Source organism: Saimiri boliviensis, chromosome 9 (assembly GCF_048565385.1).
Source record: "Saimiri boliviensis isolate mSaiBol1 chromosome 9, mSaiBol1.pri, whole genome shotgun sequence".
NCBI classification, from domain to species: Eukaryota; Metazoa; Chordata; class Mammalia; order Primates; family Cebidae; genus Saimiri; species Saimiri boliviensis.
Genome location: NC_133457.1, coordinates 14,681,919 through 14,702,707, shown reverse-complemented (window position 1 = coordinate 14,702,707; position 20,789 = coordinate 14,681,919). Strand labels below are relative to the sequence as shown.

Sequence of the window (20,789 nt, the reverse complement as noted above, 5' to 3'; positions counted from 1 at the left end):
ATAATATATGTATTATTTACTAACTTGCTGATTCATAAGGATTAACAGAAACCTATACATAGTAATATTTTAAACAACTTACAAAAGAGTTTTCAGTGCTGATAGGTGGTGCTATGATCGATGGTGTGGGATTGAATCCATATGCACATTGAGCTTCATTTCATTGTCAAGAATTTGAACAAGTTGTTGCATGGATGGAAGGTGACCAGATTCCAGCTTAGACCATACAGGTACATCTATAAAAATAAATGGCACCACCACCCAAAAAATTAAGGATTATTTTATAATATGCATTCATTCCATAAATACTTATCGTCTATGTACAGAACTGGGGATACAAAAGTGAGAAAAAAGTACACTGCTTGCTCTTAGGGAATTTACATTCTAGTAGGCGGAATGTCAAAAGTAGTACACAAACAGCTACAAAATTACAATTGTGTACTTAGAATTAAAAGTGGAGGCCAGGTGCGGTGGCTCAAGCCTGCAATCCCAGCACTTTGGGAGGCCGAGGCGGGTGGATCATGAGGTCAAGAGATCGAGATCATCATGGTCAACATGGTGAAACCCCATCTCTACTAAAAATACAAAAAATGAGCTGGGCACGGTGGCGCGTGCCTGTAATCCCAGCTACTCAGGAGGCTGAGGCAGGAGAATTGCCTGAACCCAGGAGGCGGAGGTTGCAGTGAGCCGAGATTGTGCCATTGCACTCCAGCCTGGGTAACAAGAGCAAAACTCCATGTCAAAAAAAAAAAAAAAAAAAAAAAAGGAATTAAAAGTGGAAGGCACTGCTGTACTAGGAGGGACATAGAAACACAAGGCTGTCCCTAACTAGTCAGAGAAATAATATTATTTAAACTGAGACCTAAAAGAAAAAATTACCATAACAGAGTAGGGATTCATTTGAATAGAAAACTTTTGAGGGAGAGAGAATAGAAATGTAAAGGCCAGAAAGGAGCTAGGCATATGAAAAGTAAGAGAAAATCAGCATAGCTGAAAGAAATATAGAAGAGAAATGATATAAGGGAGGGTGGGAAGGTAGAAAGGATTAGACTGGGGCTAACAAACTGTAAAGGGACAGAAAGTAAACATTTTGGGCTGGGGATGATAACCAGTCTCTGCCACAGCCATTCAGCGCTTGCGGCCTGAACGCAGCTGTAGGCAATATATAAACAAATGGACATGGTTGCATTCTAATAATGCTTTATTTACGAAACAAGCAGCAGAGGATATGGTTCATAGGACCATAGCTTTACAATCACTAAACTAGATCATGCAGAGCCTTTTGGCCACATTAAATGTTCTGGTCTTTATCTTGAGAGCAAAGTAATGTCATTTAACGAATTGGAAACACTCGTTTAAATGCAAGATAAAATTTGCATTTAAAAGCTATTGTTTAGAGCAGATATTGTTAAGTTTTTCTGTAAGAAGGCAGATGGTAAATATTTCACACTTTATGAACCAAGAGACAATAATCAAGAACATTATGTGCGTACTTATAAATTTCTATGAAGTTTGCATTGATGCAACTCAAAACTTTAGTTATAAATACAGAAGTTTGAATTTCATATAATTTCCATGTGTAACAAAATATTAGTTTTATTTTTTTAACCAAAAAGTGTCAAAAACATTGTTAGCTCACAGGCCATATTTGCCAACCCCTGGTTTAGAGAATGTAAAAGAGAGTAACAAGTTAATTGTGGCCTGGACTAGGGTGGTGGCAGTGAAGATGAACAGAAGGTAGATTTTTGAAAAATTTAGGAGATTGAGTTGAGAAGACTTGGTAATCCATTAAATATGGAGACTGGGGAGATGGTGATGTTATCATAGGTCTCTGGGCAACTGAGTAGACAAATGATGGTGTCAAAATAAATGAGAAATGTCAAAGGGGGAGCAAAAGAGTGTACAGGCATTATCAGTAGGAAAAGTAAGCAAGAGTTTATTTTAGAGTAGGTTTAAGATTCTTGAGCACAGCATTTTAGGAGAGAGATTAAGAGATACACATTCAGGGATCATCATACAGATGTTATTTTAAAACCATGGAAGTAGATAAGGTTCACAGAGACAATCTGACCCAAGAAGAGGACCAACTCGTCAAGGAATTCTAAAATGTGAAGTTCATGTAGAGGTAAAGAGATTAAGTTGAGGGAGCAAGTTAAAAAAATTAAGTTAAAATTTTCTAAATTCTTCTCTCTCCTAAATTTTCAATTTCTTTCAAATAAGTTTCATATAAACACTAAAGAAGTTTCTCTCATTATAAAAAATTAAAAAGCTTGAAGTTCATTATAAATCATTTAAAATCTATCACAAAATGCAAACTATTCAGAACCTACCATTTAAAGTTATCTCAAATGCACCTGTTGACATACACTGGTTCTCAATCATGTTGCTCAAGAAGAAAACCATCATACATGCATAGACCTAAAAGAAAATATAATTAAGTACAGCAGGCAAAGTCACTTTTGGTAAACGCTCTTTTTAATCTACTTAAAAAGTTCCCATAAAAACTATTACTGCTATTTCATATATTCAGATAACGTAAACAGAGCAAAAGTAAAGCAGTATTGATTTGCAACTCTATACACACTGAAGCATTTAATAGATGATATTCATAATGTACACAGAATTTCTAAGAGATTTCATAATAGCCTTAATAAGTTAAACAAAAGAATACATGCATAAGAAGAGTTAACTTTACCATTTTTATAATATATCAACTGTAATCCCAACACTTTGGGAGGCCAAAGTGGGTGGATCACAAGGTCAGGAGATCAAGACCATCCTGGCTAACACGGTGAAACCCCATCTCTACTAAAAATACAAAAAATTAGCCAGGCATGGTGGTACGTGTCTGTAGTCCCAGCAACTCGGGAGGCTGAGGCCAGAGAACTGTTTGAACCTGGGAGGCGGAGGTCGCAGTGAGTCGAGATCATGCCACTGCACTCCAGCCTGGGCCACAGAGCAAGACTCCATCTCAAATATATATATATAGATATACATACATACATACATATAAATTCATAAGAGACTTGTGATGCAAAATTAGCAACTCCATATAATATTCAATACAAACTGCATATGTTTCAAACAAACCATTTTAAGTCAAACTAAGAAAGAAGTAGGTTAGAAAGCACTGGCATATTAGGCCGGGCGCGGTGGCTCAAGCCTGTAATCCCAGCACTTTGGGAGGCCGAGGCGGGTGGATCACGAGATCGAGAGATCGAGACCATCCTGGTCAACATGGTGAAACCCCGTCTCTACTAAAAATACAAAAAATTAGCTAGGCGTGGTGGCGCGTGCCTGTAATCCCAGCTACTTAGGAGGCTGAGGCAGGAGAACTGCCTGAGCCCAGGAGGCGGAGGTTGCGGTGAGCCGAGATCGTGCCATTGCACTCCAGCCTGGGTAACAAGAGCGAAACTCTGTCTCAAAAAAAAAAAAAAAAGAAAGCACTGGCATATTAAAGTATAATCATTCACCTTTCAAAGCAAATCTATACTCTTTCCCAAAAGTGACTAGGTATTCCTTATTGGACAGAAAAGTTTTAATTTAACAAAACCACTGGACTAAGAGTAGGATGCAGTGAGAATGCCAATTCACAGCAAGCTGTTTCAGAAAAATAAATCAAACGTTCACAGCAGCCGAAAAAGAGCTTTCCCTACTAACCCACAGGAGCTAGGTGGGGTTTGTTTTTATAGGAATTAACTCTACCATTTGAGAATGTTAAGTCTATTTTCCTGGGAACAATACACAAGGAAATGTCATAAAACCTACAAGGTAGAGATATATTTCAATTAGAGATAGCACTTGAAGATATTTATGTTAAGTAGTTTTGCCTGTTACTGGAAAGAAATGGTTCCCTAAGAAAAAGAAGTACAGCTATGCAGGAGTCTGCTAAAGGTATTTGGCCTAGAATTAAAATATAAGAAAAATCTAATCCATGAGAAAAATACAAGTTAGACCCATTTTAGACAGGATGGTGAGCCCTCAAGAAAAAAAAATGATTTTAACTTAAATAAGAGTAATCTAGAAAGAATGTATATAGCAACAAGACCCTACAAAAACAAAGGAAAAGAGAAACAGCACAAAGTTCTTGAGTATATTTAAATTGTTTCTTTCAGGCAATTAAAACAGATCCATGAACAGAAGAGGCAAAGGACAAAGAATTTGAAAAGAGAGGAGTTTTGATAAGCACAAGTTAATGGAAATCCCCTTTTTAAGGTGAATCAACCCACTAATACCTCATTAGTTGGTATAAAAGGCCCACATTATGTATATATTATGTTTTGCTGGATATGAATTGACCTAAGTAATATAATCAAAATCAGATAACAAATTATTTTCTGCCCTGGTAATACTAAAGTAATACCTACATATCCTCTCAAAATAAAAAGGTTAAGCCCTAATCACTCATAATATATCAATATGGAAACAAAGGTCAAGGGAGGTTAAGTGACTTGCCCAGAGATAAAACTGGTACAAATCAATATAATACATGTTAACAGGTGAATCAATAACAAGTATTCAAAATAAGAAAATCCATTAGAATACTTCATTGACAACCTAAAAACCTAGTTACCAAAGCTATTAAGTTACATACCTTATTTTCTTGGCCCCACTGCCAGATGCTAGGAGCTTGCATGCCAAAGAAAGCAAAAGGATCCTTGCCAACAATTATTAAGCCTATTAATACTAGTTTGAAGACTGACAGGAAAGATGCTATGTGTCTATCAAAAGAAAAGAAAAAAAAATCATCAGAAGCCACAATTTCTAATCTACTTTAAAATTTAGTAATTCAAGTGTATGCAAAGACTTTTCTAGACACCAAATCTAAGTTACTTATAGAAAAAGCAATTAAAGTTTATTGTGCCGTTTTAAAACAAAAATATTTAATATATTTAAAATCAACAAAAATTAAACTACAAAATTATATAGAATTGGTCTTTTAAAACACTATTATTTTATGAAACACAATTTAATACCATTGACGTTCTATAAAAATTGAGGATTGCTATTCTATTTCTACAATTAAAAATATGTAAGAAAACACATCTTTAGAAGAGCTGCCATCTCTGAAATGACCCTATTCCTTCTTACAGTAAAAGCCTTCTATATTTGAGAAAAATAAACTTGTTAATATATAAAATAGCATTCTCTGTATATTAGAACCAACTAAGTAATTACAGTAACTAAGGGCAGCTAATTAAACCAATTCACAAACATTTAAAAAGTCAAATAAATTCTTTTCAAGTTATTAAAATTTCTTACCTATATATTGGTTGAGGGAGGTAATTCTCTCCTTCTATGCGGATGTCTGGGTACCGCTGGCTAATAACCCGCATGTACTCCTCAAATACCCGCCTATAACCTCAGGAAACACTGCAGAAAAATAAGTGTTTCCATTAAGTCACTTATAATACACCTAGATTTATTTTGCAGTTAGATGAAGCCTAAAAATTATCAACATTACAAATTTTTCTCAAAATCAGTCACAAATTAATAATTGAATCAGGATGATAAATACATGGAGGTTTTTAAAAATGTATTTCACATATTTCAGTTACTGCACCCTCAAATGAATCCTTCCATTAAAACATTAAACTTTGTATTTGCCAATATGTGGCCTAATTTTTTTTATGTTAAAAAAAGAAGAACATGAAACTTTACAGATTTCGGTTACTACTGTTGGACAACAGCAAACACCTATTGAGCATATTTTGAGTTCTCACACAGATTTGGCCTTTTTGGAGGAGTATCAATTACTTGTATAAACAGTGAAATGAAATGAAAACAATTCTTATCCATCTGAATTAGAGACTTTCAAATTTAGGACACACGACTTAAAAAAAAAAAAAAAAATCAAAGCATAAGAGAACGAAACTCTGGTTCTTATTCCCATTCTGCTCTTAACTAGGCAAACTTGTTTGCCCAAACACAACAAAAGGAACTTCGACTAAACTCTTAGATCCCTTCTAACTCTAAAATTTGATTCTACTTTGCAAAGGAAAACAAAGATTAGGAACATAATTTTCAACAATATGGACAGATAATCCTTTCATTACTCTGGAGATTAAGCTAAGCCAACAGTATCCAATAATCTCTATTAAAGTCTCTAAGCAACTCACTTTCAGATATACATTGCCCCAGCCAAAAAAAAAAAAAAAAAAGAAAGACGCCCCCAGAGTGCACATGAGAAAAAAGAAGATGGTACCATTATATCAACAGAAGAGCTTACAAATTCAGGTAATATTGTTAAACACTAAAGTTCACTAAATTCTAAGTTAAGATAAATATTGTAAGCTTCCACTTGGTACAGAGGTAGCAGGCTCAGTAATTAAAGTTACAGTAAAACCTGAGGTGCCAGCTTTGTCAATCAAGGAAGAAACTGGTAACCACCACTACCAACCCAGAGGAACAGCATGGACAGGGTAAAATTATCTGACAGGGTAAAACTGTAAAATTAGTAGATCTCAATTTAAGAAAACATGCAAGGTTTTTTTTGGGGGGGTGGGGCAGAAAGTGAGAAACTTAGCAGTCTTGCTTTACAGTGAATATTTCCTTTACATTTAGAATGAATGCCCCTTACAAGTCTAAATATTTTGCAAAGAGATACAAATCTCTATATTTAAATGAATTTATGAATCTCCAAATATTATCCTTAACATTCACCTAATGTTTTATTATTACCAATGTTGTAATTTTTATTCTTTCTAACCACATGTTGGGCTTTTCTGAGTTCAAATTACTAATATAATTTCAAATTTACAGAAAAGTTACAATAGTATAAAGATCTTCCATAAACCACCTAGATTCACCACCTATTAATATTCTGCCACAGGCCGGGCCTGTAATCCCAGCACTTTGGGAGACCAAGCCAGGCGGATCACCTAAGTTTGGGTGTTCAAGACCAGCCTGGCCAAGATGATGAAACCCCGTCTCTTAAAAAAAAAAAAAGGGCCGGGCGCGGTGGCTCAAGCCTGTAATCCCAGCACTTTGGGAGGCCGAGGTGGGTGGATCACGAGGTCAAGAGATCGAGACCATCCTGGTCAACATGGTGAAACCCCGTCTCTACTAAAATACAAAAATTAGCTGGGCATGGTGGCGCGTGCCTGTAATCCCAGCTACTCAGGAGGCTGAGGCAGGAGAATTGCCTGAACCCAGGAGCCGGAAGTTGCGGTGAGCAGAGATCGTGCCACTGCACTCCAGCCTGGGTAACAAAAGCGAAACTCCGTCTCAAAAAAAAAAAAAAAAAAAAAAAAATCTGCCATAATTGCTTTCTCTGTAAGAAATTTTATAAATCTTTCTTTACACCAAAAAGCAAAGGAAAATATTTAAAAAGTTTAATATTGCTTTTGTTTTATAGAAATAATCTAGATAACCTATAATCCTATCTTTTTTTTTAAGATAGGCCTAATCCTATCTTAAAATCAAGAAATGCTACCTGATATCAATGCCCAAGTTTACACTGGTGTTTACAATGGAGTTGATTATCTAAAATAATTGTATCTAACTTTTAATGTTTTAATGTTTTAATGTTAATCCTATCTTTTTTTTTAAGATAGGCCTAATCCTATCTTAAAATCAAGAAATGCTACCTGATATCAATGCCCAAGTTTACACTGGTGTTTACAATGGAGTTGATTATCTAAAATAATTGTATCTAACTTTTAATGCAGTAATTTGAGAACTAGAGACTTGGTTAATTTAGTCAAAATATGTTACTTTTATAGATGAAGAGGGAAAAAACGAAATCCAGAGAGATCAAGTGACTTTTCCGAAGTTATGCATCCAATGTACTATTTCACTCACTCAAATACTTACTGAATGTCTATTACATGGCAAGCACTATATTAGGCAGTGAGTATTTAGTGGTGGGTAAAACAGACACCGTCCGGTGCCAGGGCTGGGACCAGAACATAGTCTTTGTGATTTGGGGTCCTAGGCCCTTTCCACTAGAACCCAAATTCAATAATTAGATTAGATGATTCAAGAGCTACCCTTACTATGTCCAGAAAGTAAGTTCCCTTTGTCCATAATGCCATCATCAGGTACCCCATACAATTGGCCTCCTGGTTCTTCCATGATGAAGATATAGAGATTCTTCTGCGAGGACCAAGTTTGTGAGCCCCAAGAAGTCCCTTAAGGGTAAGAGACTCAACTAGAGATGTGCATATGCGGAGGCTGAACTATCAGTCAGATTCCCCCAGTCACCCACTTCTCTGGCTACTGTGTTTAGAAGCATAAATCTACTTCACTCATCTGGCCCTAAATCTTCAATTAAATCTTAGAACTTTGTGTGAAACTCCAAATAGAATTAGTTAATAATCTTAGATTCCAAAAAAGACTTTAAAACTGAACTTTTCTTACTTCTGAAAAATAAAGTGGTTTATAAGACAGCCACAACATACTTTTAGACAAGTTTACTTATGCATATTCCTCCTTGTATTTGCCTCCAGACTTGTGAAGAAAAACCAAGAAACTTTTTTCCTATATCATTGCTTTTCCTAAAATAATTTTTCTGTCATGAAGCAGCAATCATCACTATCAACAGATGTTTTCCAAAATGTAGTAATACACAAAATGTAACATATCAAGGTGAACAAATGTTAAAGGCATACAAGGTAAAGAGCTAGTAACCATCAACCTCTACCACCTCACCCAGTTCTTTCAAATTATTCCACTCTTTCTGGGTCAGTGAGTAAAACTGCCTCTCTCAGTACACCTCCAAATAAATATATGAACATACTAAAATTGTTGCACCATTTTTAGTATGATGTCTATCCTTCTGCCCCTGGACTAAATGTCTTTAGGAATTAAACCAAACTCCTAAAAAGATAATCTTAAGTCCTATTACTTTGCAAATCCCTTTCTAGTAATACAGAGATATGCTACTCTACGGAGTCAATTGTTGCTCTTTTAACAAGAGCTAATTAAATTACTTCAAGATGTAGGTAAGTCACCATTTATTAAACACTTTCATCAAGTCACTTTTATTGAGTGGCTAATACAATATAAATCTGTTAATAAAAATACTTCCCAGAGTAAAGAGATAAAATTGTTTCCCCAGGAAGAATATTTCTTGGGTGGATGCAGTGGGTTAACCCTGTAACTCTAGCACTTTGGGAGGCCCAGGCAGGTGGATCACTTAAGCCCAGGAGCTTGAGACCAGCCAGGGCAATATGGTGAAACCCCATCTCTACAAAAATTCGCCAGGAATAGTGACAGGCACCTTAGTCCCAGATACTGAAAAGGCTGAGATGGGAGAATCACTTGAGCCTAGGAGGTGGAGGTTGCAGTGAGCCCAAATTGCGCTACTGCACTCCAGCCTGGGCAACAGAGTGAGACCCTGTCTCAAATAAATACAGTCAAAAGCATTTAAAAAAAAAAAGAAAAGAAAAGAAAAAATATTTCCTGAAATGTTATGCCAAAAGTATAGAAAGACCAAAAAGTAGGGACCACAAGAATAACACACACACAAAATGAAGAGAATAGAAACAAATTAATTGAATTTTGGGTTTATCAAATCATAAATAGTATAAGAGTAATACAACATTAGTGAATCACTTTAGGGAGAAAAACATGGAGATGAAATAATGAAGGTAAGAATTAAGCAGAAATTTTAAAATATCAATTAATGTCAAAAGAATGTTAAATATGGAGTGAATTGTTTTTGAGATAGGGTCTCACACTGTTGCCAAGGCTGGAGGGCAATGGCACAATCACATCTCACTGCAGCCTCAAACTCCTGAGCTCAAGCAATCCTTCCACCTCAGCCTCCTCAGTAGCTGGCACTACAGGCATGTGCCACTATGGCCAGCTGTTTTTTAATTTTTTGTACAGATGAGCTCTCACTATGTTGCCCACGGTGGATTCAAACTCCTGGCCTCAAGTGATCCTCCTGAATTTGTTTAAAAAAAAATTTTTTAAGTATTTCCATAATTACTAAATAAGAGAAAAGATTTAAGACTAGTTATAAGAAACACAGGTTGGAGAGAGATGAGAGGAAAAACAGGAACACAGACTGAGTGAAACAAACGCAGTTTGAATATAATATTCCTTACATATCCAGCCTGCTTCTCTCCTAACAGTCCACCAACTCAGCTCCATTATTTGCTTTTTCTATTACAACTGAACTTACCACCACATGCCCAGAGTTGCCTTACAACTATTATAATAACTGGTATGCTGCTTTCCACCTATCCTTCCTCCAATCAATTCAACTGCCTGAGTATAGATTCCATCACAGCATTCACCTGTGTAAAAATATTTCTCCCTTCGGCTGGGTGCAGTGGCTCACGCCTGTAATCCCAACACTTTGGGAGGCTGAGGCTGGTGTACTGCTTGAGCTCAGGAGTTTGAAACCAGCCTGGGTAACATGGCGAAACCCCATCTCTACAAGAAATACAAAAATTGGCCAGGCGCTATGGCTCAAGCCTGTAATCCCAGCACCTTGGGAGGCCGAGGCGGGTGGATCACGAGGTCGAGAGATCGAGACCATCCTGGTCAACATGGTGAAACTCCGTCTCTACTAAAAATACAAAAAATTAGCTGGGCATGGTGGCACGTGCCTGTAATCCCAGCTACTCAGGAGGCTGAAGCAGGAGAATTGCTTGAACCCAGGAGGCGGAGGTTGCGGTGAGCCGAGATCGTGCCATTGCACTCCAGCCTGGGTAACAAGAGCGAAACTCCGTCTCAAAAAAAAAAAAAAGAGCCGGGCGCGGTGGCTCCAACCTGTAATCCCAGCACTTTGGGAGGCCGAGGCGGGTGGATCACAAGGTCAAGAGATCGAGACCATCCTGGTCAACATGGTGAAACCTCATCTCTACTAAAAATACAAAAAATTAGCTGGGCATGGTGGTGCGTGCCTGTAATCCCAGCTACTCAGGAGGCTGAGGCAGGAGCATTGCTTGAACCCAGGAGGCGGAGGTTGCGGTGAGCCGAGATCGTGCCATTGCTCTCCAGCCTGGGTAACAAGAGCAAAACTCTGTCTTAAAAAAAAAAAAAAGAAATACAAAAATTAGCTGTGTATGGTGGTAAGTACCTATAGTCCCAGCTACTTGGGAGGACTGCTTGAGCCTGGGAGGCAGAGGCTATAGTAAACCAAGATTGTGCCACTGCACTCCAGCCTGGATGATAGAGTAAGAACAAAAACAAAAAAGAACAACAACAAAAACAACATTTCTCACTTTCATAGTCCTCAGAGCACTAAAGTTAAACTTCTAGCTGGATAAAAATCTATGGCCAGGCACGGTGGCTCATGCCTGTAATTCCAGCACTTTGGGAGGCTGAGGCAGGCAGATCACCTGAGGTCAGGAGTTCGAGACCAGCCTGGCCAACAGGGTGAAACCCCATCTCTACTAAAAAAAAATGCAAAAATTAGTCAGGTGCGGTGGCAAGTGTCTGTAATCCCAGCTACTTGGGAGGCTGAGGCAGGAGAATTGCTTGAACCCAGGAGGTGGAGACTGCAGTAAGCCAAGATCGCACCATTGCACTCCAGCCTGGATGACAGAGTAAGACTTCGTCTCAAAACAAAAAAAAAATCTATATTACTCATTATTACCAACTTAATTACTGCCCTGAGTCTTCCAGTGAAACTGGGTAATTCAACTTCCTATCCTCAATTATGCCTTATATATTTCTGACTCCATACCTTTGCTCACAGTCACCATCCCTAAAATACTGTTCAATTTCCTATTACCTAATTCTTGCTTATTCTTCAAGATCCAACCAGAATAATATATTCTCCCCAAATATATATATATATATATATATATATATATATATATATATAATATTCCTTGTACCCAGTGCCTGGTACAAAGTAGACATTCAAATAGCACTTGATTAATATTGACACAGGCCCACTTTATTCAAATGACAATGAATTACAGAATCAATTTCAACAGATGTTTTACAGAAATATTTACATCGTCTGTATCATTTCAATTATTTTCTCACTTCAAGCCCTCTGTGAAACATATCATAAATTATAAATTAATAATATCCATTTTTTTTTCTTTTTTTGATGATGTCTTGCTCTATAGCCAAGGCTGGAGTATAATGGCATGATCTCAGCTCACTGCAACCTCTGCCTCCTAGGTTTGAGTGATTCTCCTGCCTCAGCCTCCCGAGTAGCTGGGATTACAAGCATGCACCACCATGCCGGCTAATTTTTGTATTTTTAGTAGAGACAGGGTTTCATCATGTTGGCCAGGCTGGTTTTGAAGTCCTGACCTCAGGTGATCCGCCCACCTCAGCCTCCCAAAGTGTTAGGATTATAGTCGTGAGCCACCCTGCCCAGCCAATAATATCTATTTCTCATAAAAATGATTTTAAAATTCTTCCATCTTAACTACTGCATTTTTGTTCTCTTATCTCTTTCCTATACCTATCAAGGTTCATCTTATTTACCCTGGCTTCTCTAAATATTCTTCCTAGCTGAACTAATAATGAAAGAGAAACCCTGAATCTTAGTTCTAGCTCAGAACTAGATCCCACTAAATGAAAACCTTAGATAAACCTACAAAGTCTACTTTTCATATTTTCATGTTTAAGAGCCTTTCTAGCTCTAAATTCTATACTATTTCCTTCTCTCTAAAATCCTCCATTAAAAAAATAAAAAACAACTCAATTTCTGGTCACATCTGACCTGCTTTTCTAAGCAAGAAACCTCAGGTTTACTTATTTTGACTAAGATTTTAAATCTGACAAGCTAATCTGTAGCTTCTAAGAATTACTAGTAGGAAGGATGTGCCTCACTTGAGCTTCCTCTCACTACTCATCCCCCACCTACCTCCTAAGAATCTCCAACAGAATAGCCAACTAACTCTAAACGTTTTATATATCTATTTTCTTTGTACTTGTTAGCATTCTTATTGTATAACGTTTATTATAACAGCATCTATAAGCCCAATTCATCTTTTTCTGGCATTGTGCTGTCACTACTCAAAACCGTTCAATAGCACCTTACCTTCTCTTGATCCCAAAGCCTTGGATTTTTTTTTTTTTTAAATAAACCTAAAATATACTGTCTCTTGATGAATAACTGCATGTGCTTTCTCCTGTGGCCAGGGTGGCTTCACTACCATTCCTCTTTGGCATCTGGCACGAAACCAGTAACATATCCATCTGTACCTATAACTACTGCCAGTCTTCAAGAGGAGAAGAGCCATCTTATAAAGATCCTCACTCCAAAAAACCTGTGAATCAAATCAAGTGGCCAACACACCATGTGTTGAGAATCTTAAGGAACCTAATGAGATGAATGTACCATCACATTAATTAACCCGAACCTCTCAATCATCTCTGAGTCTTTTTCTCTAAAAAAAAAAAAAAAAAAAAAAAAAAGGCCGGGCATGGTGGCTCAAGCCTGTAATCCCAGCACTTTGGGAGGCCGAGGCGGGTGGATCACGAGGTCAAGAGATCGAGACCATCTTGGTCAACATGGTGAAACCCCGTCTCTACTAAAAATACAAAACATTAGCTTGGCATGGTGGCACGTGCCTGCAATCCCAGCTACTCAGGAGGCTGAGGCAGGAGAATTGCCTGAACCCAGGAGGTGGAGGTTGTGGTGAGCCGAGATCGTGCCATTGCACTCCAGCCTGGGTAACAAGAGCGAAACTCCGTCTCAAAAAAAAAAAAAAAAAAAAAAAGTTCCCATCCTCTAAATAGTTTAGTGAAGAGAATGTCCCTAGAGTATTTAACTTTTGCTGCCTCAAATTTTACAATTATCTTCCTTTATTCACTTTTGTGCAACTGCAAATTGTATCACATACCACTCCATGAAACAAATTTTTTAAAGTATTAAGATGTTTGTACTATGTCCTCTCCCCATATTTTTTTTCTCAGAAAACTACCTTAAGATTATTACTAGGCAATGCTTTCCACATATAACAAAGAAACTTGCTTTAGCAGTAATTTAAAATTTTAACAAGTATCTTTATGCTATGGTTTATATCCTATAAAAAGCATAGCATGAAAGTAATCCTGATGCAACACTGTTGAGAGGCAGCGCCTAATGGGAGATAAGGCTACAGGTTCAATCACCTACTTTCTCTTGCCCTCTCTTTGAACTTTCACCATGAGATGACTCAGCAAGAAGGCCCTCACCAAATGCCTACACCTAGACAGCGGGCTTCCTGGCCTCCAAAACTAAGAGAAATAAAGTTTTCTTTATAAATTACCTTGTCTGTTATTTTGTTATAGGAACACCAAACTATGACAGAGTTTTATGTCTAATTCTGCTCAAAAACCTTTATATCTTTAGTCTTTTGAACTCTTTCACCTTCAAGAAGGTACAGTAAAAATGCAAATAATACCAAGAACTCTAATTAGATCCTGCAAAATAAATAAGCTGGAGTCTGTGTGTGGGAAGGGATTCTACCTAGAGTCACAAACAATCTTGATGAAAAATATAAAGTATCTTTTAAAAAGTCTGCTTCAGAAACATGACTTTTTGGTTCTAGAAAATATGTCTAAAGGATAAGCACAAGAGATGAACATAACCAAAAATAAACTGGGCTAATTAAAATAAAAGCTAAAACAAAACGAACTCTGGAGGCTAGTACAGAATATAACAAAAGTGGCTTTTTCACTATAGGCAAAAGAAGAAGGCCGGGCGCGGTGGCTCAAGCCTGTAATCCCAGGACTTTGGGAGGCCGAGGCGGGTGGATCACGAGGTCAAGAGATCGAGACCATCTTGGTCAACATGGTGAAACCCCGTCTCTACTAAAAAATACAAAACATTAGCTGGGCATGGTGGTGCGTGCCTGTAATCCCAGCTGCTCAGGAGGCTGAGGCAGGAGAATTGCCTGAACCCAGGAGGCGGAGGTTGCGGTGAGCCGAGATCGCGCCATTGCACTCCAGCCTGGGTAACAAGAGTGAAACTCCGTATCAAAAAAAAAAAAAAGAAGAAGATGGACAAAACAGGCTTACCAGTTTCAACTCTTATTTCTGTTCTAACTCATCCAAAGGGGGAAAAAACATTAAGATTTATCAGATACCTATGTCCTTGAACAAACTAGCTAGCTAGCTATATTATATTCTTATTCAACCCTCAAGACAATCCTGTGAAGTTCTATCATGCCCATTTTATAAATGAGCAGACTCAGAGAGATTAACTTGTTTTAGTCATATCATTACTAGGTGGCAGATCCAGAATAAGAATCGAAATTGCCGGGCGCAGTGGCTCAAGCCTGTAATCCCAGCACTTTGGGAGGCCGAGGCGGGTGGATCACGAGGTCGAGAGATCGAGACCATCCCGGTCAACATGGTGAAACCCCGTCTCTACTAAAAGTGCAAAAAATTAGCTGGGCATGGTGGCACGTGCCTGTAATCCCAGCTACTCAGGAGGCTGAGGCAGAAGAATTGCCTGAGCCCAGGAGGCGGAGGTTGCGGTGAGCCGAGATCGCGCCATTGCACTCCAGCCTGGGTAACAAGAGTGAAACTCTGTCTCAAAAAAAAAAAAAAAAAGAATCGAAATTATGTGAGACTACCCAAATTATATGAGACACCAAAATCTAAATCTTCTCAAAGAAAAAATAAGGTAAAGGGTCTTAACATTAGAAAGAATGACCAACATTAAAAAAATATACAGCCTGGCACCATGGTTCATGCCTCTAATGCCAGCACTTAGGGAGGCTGAGGTGGGAAGATCACTTAAGGTCAGGAGTTCAAGATCAGTCTGGCCAACATGACAAAACCCTGTCTCTGCTAAAAATAAAAAATTAGCTGGGTGCGGTGCCGGGTGCCTGGAATGCCAGCTACTCAGGAGGCTGAGGCAGGAGGATCGCTTGAGCCAGGAGGCAGAAGTTGCAGTGAGCCAAGATTGAGCCTGGGTGACAGAGTGAGACTCTGTCTCAAAAAAAAAAAAACCCACAAAAGCTGAAGTCCCCATTTGACAGTGAGCTGGGTCCCGGCTCCGGGAGATGCTTGACTTTGTGTCCTGGCCCTCAGCACCATTATTAGAAAAATGTTAACATTTAGATACTTTAAATGTTAATAAAACCTTTTTTAGTCTCCTTTCCTGAAGAAGTTCACAATCTAATTTCAGAGAGACAAACAGACAGCGAACCCTGGGGAGCAATTATAAAGTAAAACAGAAGCAGGTCCAGAGAGCAGTGGACAAATTACAAACACAAATTAAAGAGCAAGGAAAGAAAGAACTATAATTTCACTGGTATATCTTTCTACTGCACTTCTCTTAGGTCATCAATTATATACACTCTATTCTTTCCTTCTCTATACCAGCAAAATTGAAAATAATGAAAGAAGAACCCAGTTCAATAGACTGACTGAAATGTTATGGCTGTTTTTAGTTAACAAGATGCAAACCTGAAAGATAAATCAAACACAGGTAACATCATGAATCTGTAGTGCTGAGATAACCAGGTCAAATCAACCGTAAGTAATTCTGCTTAATGACACAACTATTTATCAGATGAACACCTTGTCAAAGTGTAAGAAAAGGGTACTTTTATACCTAATGAAAAGACTCTCTTCCTTGTGGTACAAATGCTAGGTTTTATACTGAAAAACTATAACAAAATTAGTTAAGCTACCTTCAAAAGCAAGCACCGTAATGTGACAATAGAGACCAATCATAAGTAAAACAGTTGGGTTCCATTTTCATTCATATAACTACTATGGGAATCTTTGATACCATTCACTCTGTTCCACATTTTTTTTCTACCAGTCAAAATTACCTTTTAAAACATTACTGAGGCCAGGCGCAGTGGCTCAAGCCTGTAATCCCAGCGCTTCCGGAGGCAGAGGCGGGTGGATCACGAGGTCAAGAGATCAAGACCATCCTAGTCAACATGGTGAAACCCCGTCTCTACTAAAAATACAAAAATTAGCTGGGCATGGTGGCACGTGCCTGTAATCCCAGCTACTCATGAGGCTGAAGCAGGAGAACTGCCTGAACCCAGGAGGCGGAGGTTGCGGTGAGCCGAGATCATGCCATTGCACTCCAGCCTGGGTAACAAGAGCGAAACTCCATCCAAAAAAAAAACCATTACTGAAATTCTCTAACATAATGTAATTTTGGTACATAGCCTTTATCAAATTCCTACTCAAATTCTGAAATCATAAAAATTCACAAAAATAAATCATACCAAACACTGACACTAACCAACAACCTAATTGCAAAACCTAGGAGAAATTTTTATTAATTATAAGGTAGACAGAAAGGTCAAGATTAAGAAAAATTACCTAAACTATGCTTCAGGAAAATTCCTATGTGAAAGCTCATAGACCTAAGGCTCGTCCCAAAGGGAGAACTGAATAGCTGGTCAACTTCAGTGAAGTAAGGTACTATCCATGCTCCCATTCCCAATTTTCTATATCCTGACAGAGGATGCTTTAAAAAGAAAGAAAACACCAAGGCTGGGCAAGGTGGCTCTTGCCTGCAATCACAGAACTTTGGAAGGCTGAGGCAGGAGGACTGTTAGAGCCCAGGAGTTCAAGACCAGCTTGGCAATATGGCAAAACCTCTTCTCTACAAAAAAAAAAAAAAAAAAAAATTAGCCAGGCATGTAGTGTGTGCCTGTAGTCCCAGCTACTTGAGAGGCTGAGGTGGGAGAATGGTTTGAGCCTGGGTAGTCGAGGCTACAGTGAGCAATGACTGCACCACTGCACCGTAGCCTGGTTGACAGAGTGAGACCCAGTCAAAAAAAAAAAAAAAGAAAACATCAACAGAATAAGTAGTGAGGGTGTTTCAGGGTAACAGGGCAGCAAGAAGAGAATGAACAGCAACACACAGAATTCTGGAAGTTTATAGTCCCACCTGTAGTGGCCCGGAGTCCAGGCTGAAAAGTTACTGATGGCACAGTGTATTCAAAACTTAAGTTTTACCCTCAACGACTTAAACAAAGGAACATACCTCAAAATAGTGAGAGCCATCTATGACAAACACATAGCCAACATCATACTGAATTGGGCAAAAGTTGAAAGCATTCCCCCTAAGAACTGGAACAAAACAAGGATGTCTACTATCACCACTTGTAATACTGGAAGTCCTAGGCAGAGCAATCAGGCAAGAGAAAGAAAAAAATGTGATCTAAACGGAAAAAAAGGAAGTCAAATTATCTGCCTTTGCGGATGACAGAATTCTAGGTTTTTGTTTGTTTTTCTTTTGAGACAGAGTCTCACTGTGTTACCCAAGCTGGAATGCAGTGGCGTGATCCTGGTTCACTGCAGCCTCTGTCTCTCGGGTTCAAGCGATTCTCTCACCTCAGCCTCCGAGTAGCTGGGATTACAGGCATGCATCACCATACCCAGCTAATTTCTGTATTTTTATTTTTAGTACAGACAGGGTTTCACCATGTTGCCCAGAGTTTGGTCTCAAACTCTTGATTGCGAGTGATTCTCCCGCCTTGGTCTCCCAAAAGTGCGGAGATTACAGGCGTGACTTACTGTTGGTATATAATTCCATACCTAGAAAACCCTACAGATTCTGCCAAAAGGCTCCTAAACCAGATGAATTACTTCAGTCAAGTTTCAGCATATGAAAATCAATAGTAACATGTGATGCCGTGCGTTTTGTAGTCCTAGCTACTCCAGGGGTGAGGCCAGAGAATCAGCTGAGCCCAGGACGCTGAGGCTGCAGTAAGCTGTGATTGCACCATTTAACTAATTTTGTTACAGTCTGACATTATGAAATCCAGCAACTCCAGCCTGGGCAACAGAACAAGACCCTGTCTATTTAAAAAAAAAAAAAAAAAAAAAAAAAGTAGCATTTCTATTCACCAGTGACGTTCAAGCAGAAAACCAAAAAATGCAATCCCATTTATGATAACCACAAAAGACATAAAATACCTAGAAATATATCTAATCAAGAAGAAGGAAGACTCTACAAGAACTACAAAACACTGCTGAAAGAAATCACAGATGACACAAACAAATGGAAAAACATTCCATCTTCATGGATTCCAAGTGTCAACATCATTAAAATGTCCAGACTGCCCAAAGTAATCCTAGCACTTTGGGAGGTGGAGGCGGGAGGATCACAGGAGGTCGGGAAATCAAGACCAGCCTGACCAAAACGGAGAAACCCCACCTCTACTAAAATTACAAAATCAGCCAGGCCTGGTGGCCCATGCCTGTAATCCCAGCTACTCGGCAGGCTGAGGCAGGAGAACTGCTTGCACCCGGGAGGCGGAGGTTGCTGTCAGCCGAGATCTTGCCACAGCAAAAGCGAAACTCCATCTCAAAAAAAAAAAAAAAAAAGTTAATGATGTTAATGGTTAAATCATCCTCCCATTTGCAATATTACATAAAAGATTATATATTCCCGGCACATAGTACACTGTACAGGGAGTTGTTCTGTTTTTAACCAGGAGAAATTGCAATGTTTTTAGTTTTCACCAAAAATAAAGTCTCACCAACATATTTTCTAACTCTCTTTAACATCACCTTAAACTGATGTTTTAATTATTTTAAGGATTTCCTTTGTCTTCAACGAGTAAGCAAATAGTTGGGTAAGTAGAAAATCTAAACTTTAATATACTAATACATTAAGTTCTTAAAAGACGGTTTTAAATGAATGATGTCCAACACCAACATTCCAATATATCAGGACTCTGATGATTTAGTAATCTGGTTGTCCTGGGATGGTCAGCTTATCCTGAGAAAATGTCACCTTTGGGGGTATAAGATTCTCATTTCTGTAATTCTACAATTTTTGTGTTTCTTCCCTAATCTACAGAGCCTTTCAATCCCCACTTCCAACCCCATTTACCTTACAAAATGCATCGCTCCCCTGCTTCTAATGCCTATTTGGTTAAAAACAAAATCATTTATATGAACACTGCCGAAAACTGCCGAGATCTTTCTTCCAAGTACACAAGAAAACTGAAGGGAAAAACGAGATGCTGAGCAGGCAACTCCTGAGAGGCAGGTGAGGCGGGAGTGCGAGCAAACTGCCTAAGTTGAGAAGAACAACGCGCTCCTTTTCGGACACTTTTGGAAATCGCAAACTGAGAACCAGCATCCCTAGACCTCCCCTCCGCGCCCTCCAGCAGTCCGTCGCCCCTCAACACTCAACAGTGCCCCCAACAAGTCCAGGAGAAAAACGGCGTCTGTCACTGCCGGGTCCTCTCCAACGACCCGAATTAACCTTCACATAGCCAGGCAGCGAGGCCGCCCGGCATAACCCCGGAAAAGAAGGCAGGAAAAGTGAAATGAGTGACAAATGCTTGGCGCTCCTCCGCCGACGCGGCGCCTACTCATCCCCATCTCCGCAGGCAGCCGGGGTGGCTATGGCGTGACGCTGCCGACTGGTCCTCCGTACTAACAGGTGTCCCCCCCCCCGTCTCTGCCTCTCAGCGTTTAACCTTCTCGTGCCCTCCTTCCCCATTCCCACCGTTGCAGGAGGCAAAAAAACAAGTCAGCAGTTGTACTCGGAAGAAAGGAGGGCGGCCTGACCGCGAGAAGGCCGGCTGTGGAAGGGCGCCGGCACCGTGCCGCAGGGCCAAAGATACAGCCAGCTAGGCCGCGAAGCCGGGGCGTCGCGTAGCCAGCGGCGCCGAGCAGAAGCACGGCGGGGAGGCCGGGGCCCAGTGCACATACTCACCAAATCTGGAACTTGAGCAGCGGCCCCGTGGCGTACTGCATCTTTAATCTCTTGCTGGGCACACCGCCCAGGTTGGCCGAGGCCTCGCTCCGGACCACCGCTGACGCCGCCACCAGGAGAAGCAGCAGAAGCCTCATCTTAACTGAGCCAGCCGCTTCGGCAGACCTCAGACTGATACTGCAGCCGGCTCAAAGCCCAGGCGCGAGCTGCTCCTCACAGCGCA

At 39.5% G+C, this 20,789-nt stretch overlaps 1 protein-coding gene across 1 annotated transcript in view; it reads right to left on the bottom strand.

Annotated features, from left to right (window-relative positions):
• Positions 1 to 20,789, bottom strand: part of SELENOT (selenoprotein T) — a 38,248-nt gene extending 17,459 nt beyond the window's left edge. Inside the window, exons 1-5 of the mRNA XM_039480195.2 lie at positions 20,567 to 20,789; positions 5,263 to 5,373; positions 4,595 to 4,721; positions 2,331 to 2,418; positions 83 to 236 (exon numbers count right to left, since the gene is read on the bottom strand). Coding sequence (XP_039336129.1) covers positions 112 to 236; positions 2,331 to 2,418; positions 4,595 to 4,721; positions 5,263 to 5,373; positions 20,567 to 20,703 — 588 coding nt within the window. The 5' untranslated portion in view covers positions 20,704 to 20,789 and the 3' untranslated portion in view covers positions 83 to 111. The remainder of the gene's footprint in view (positions 1 to 82; positions 237 to 2,330; positions 2,419 to 4,594; positions 4,722 to 5,262; positions 5,374 to 20,566) is intronic.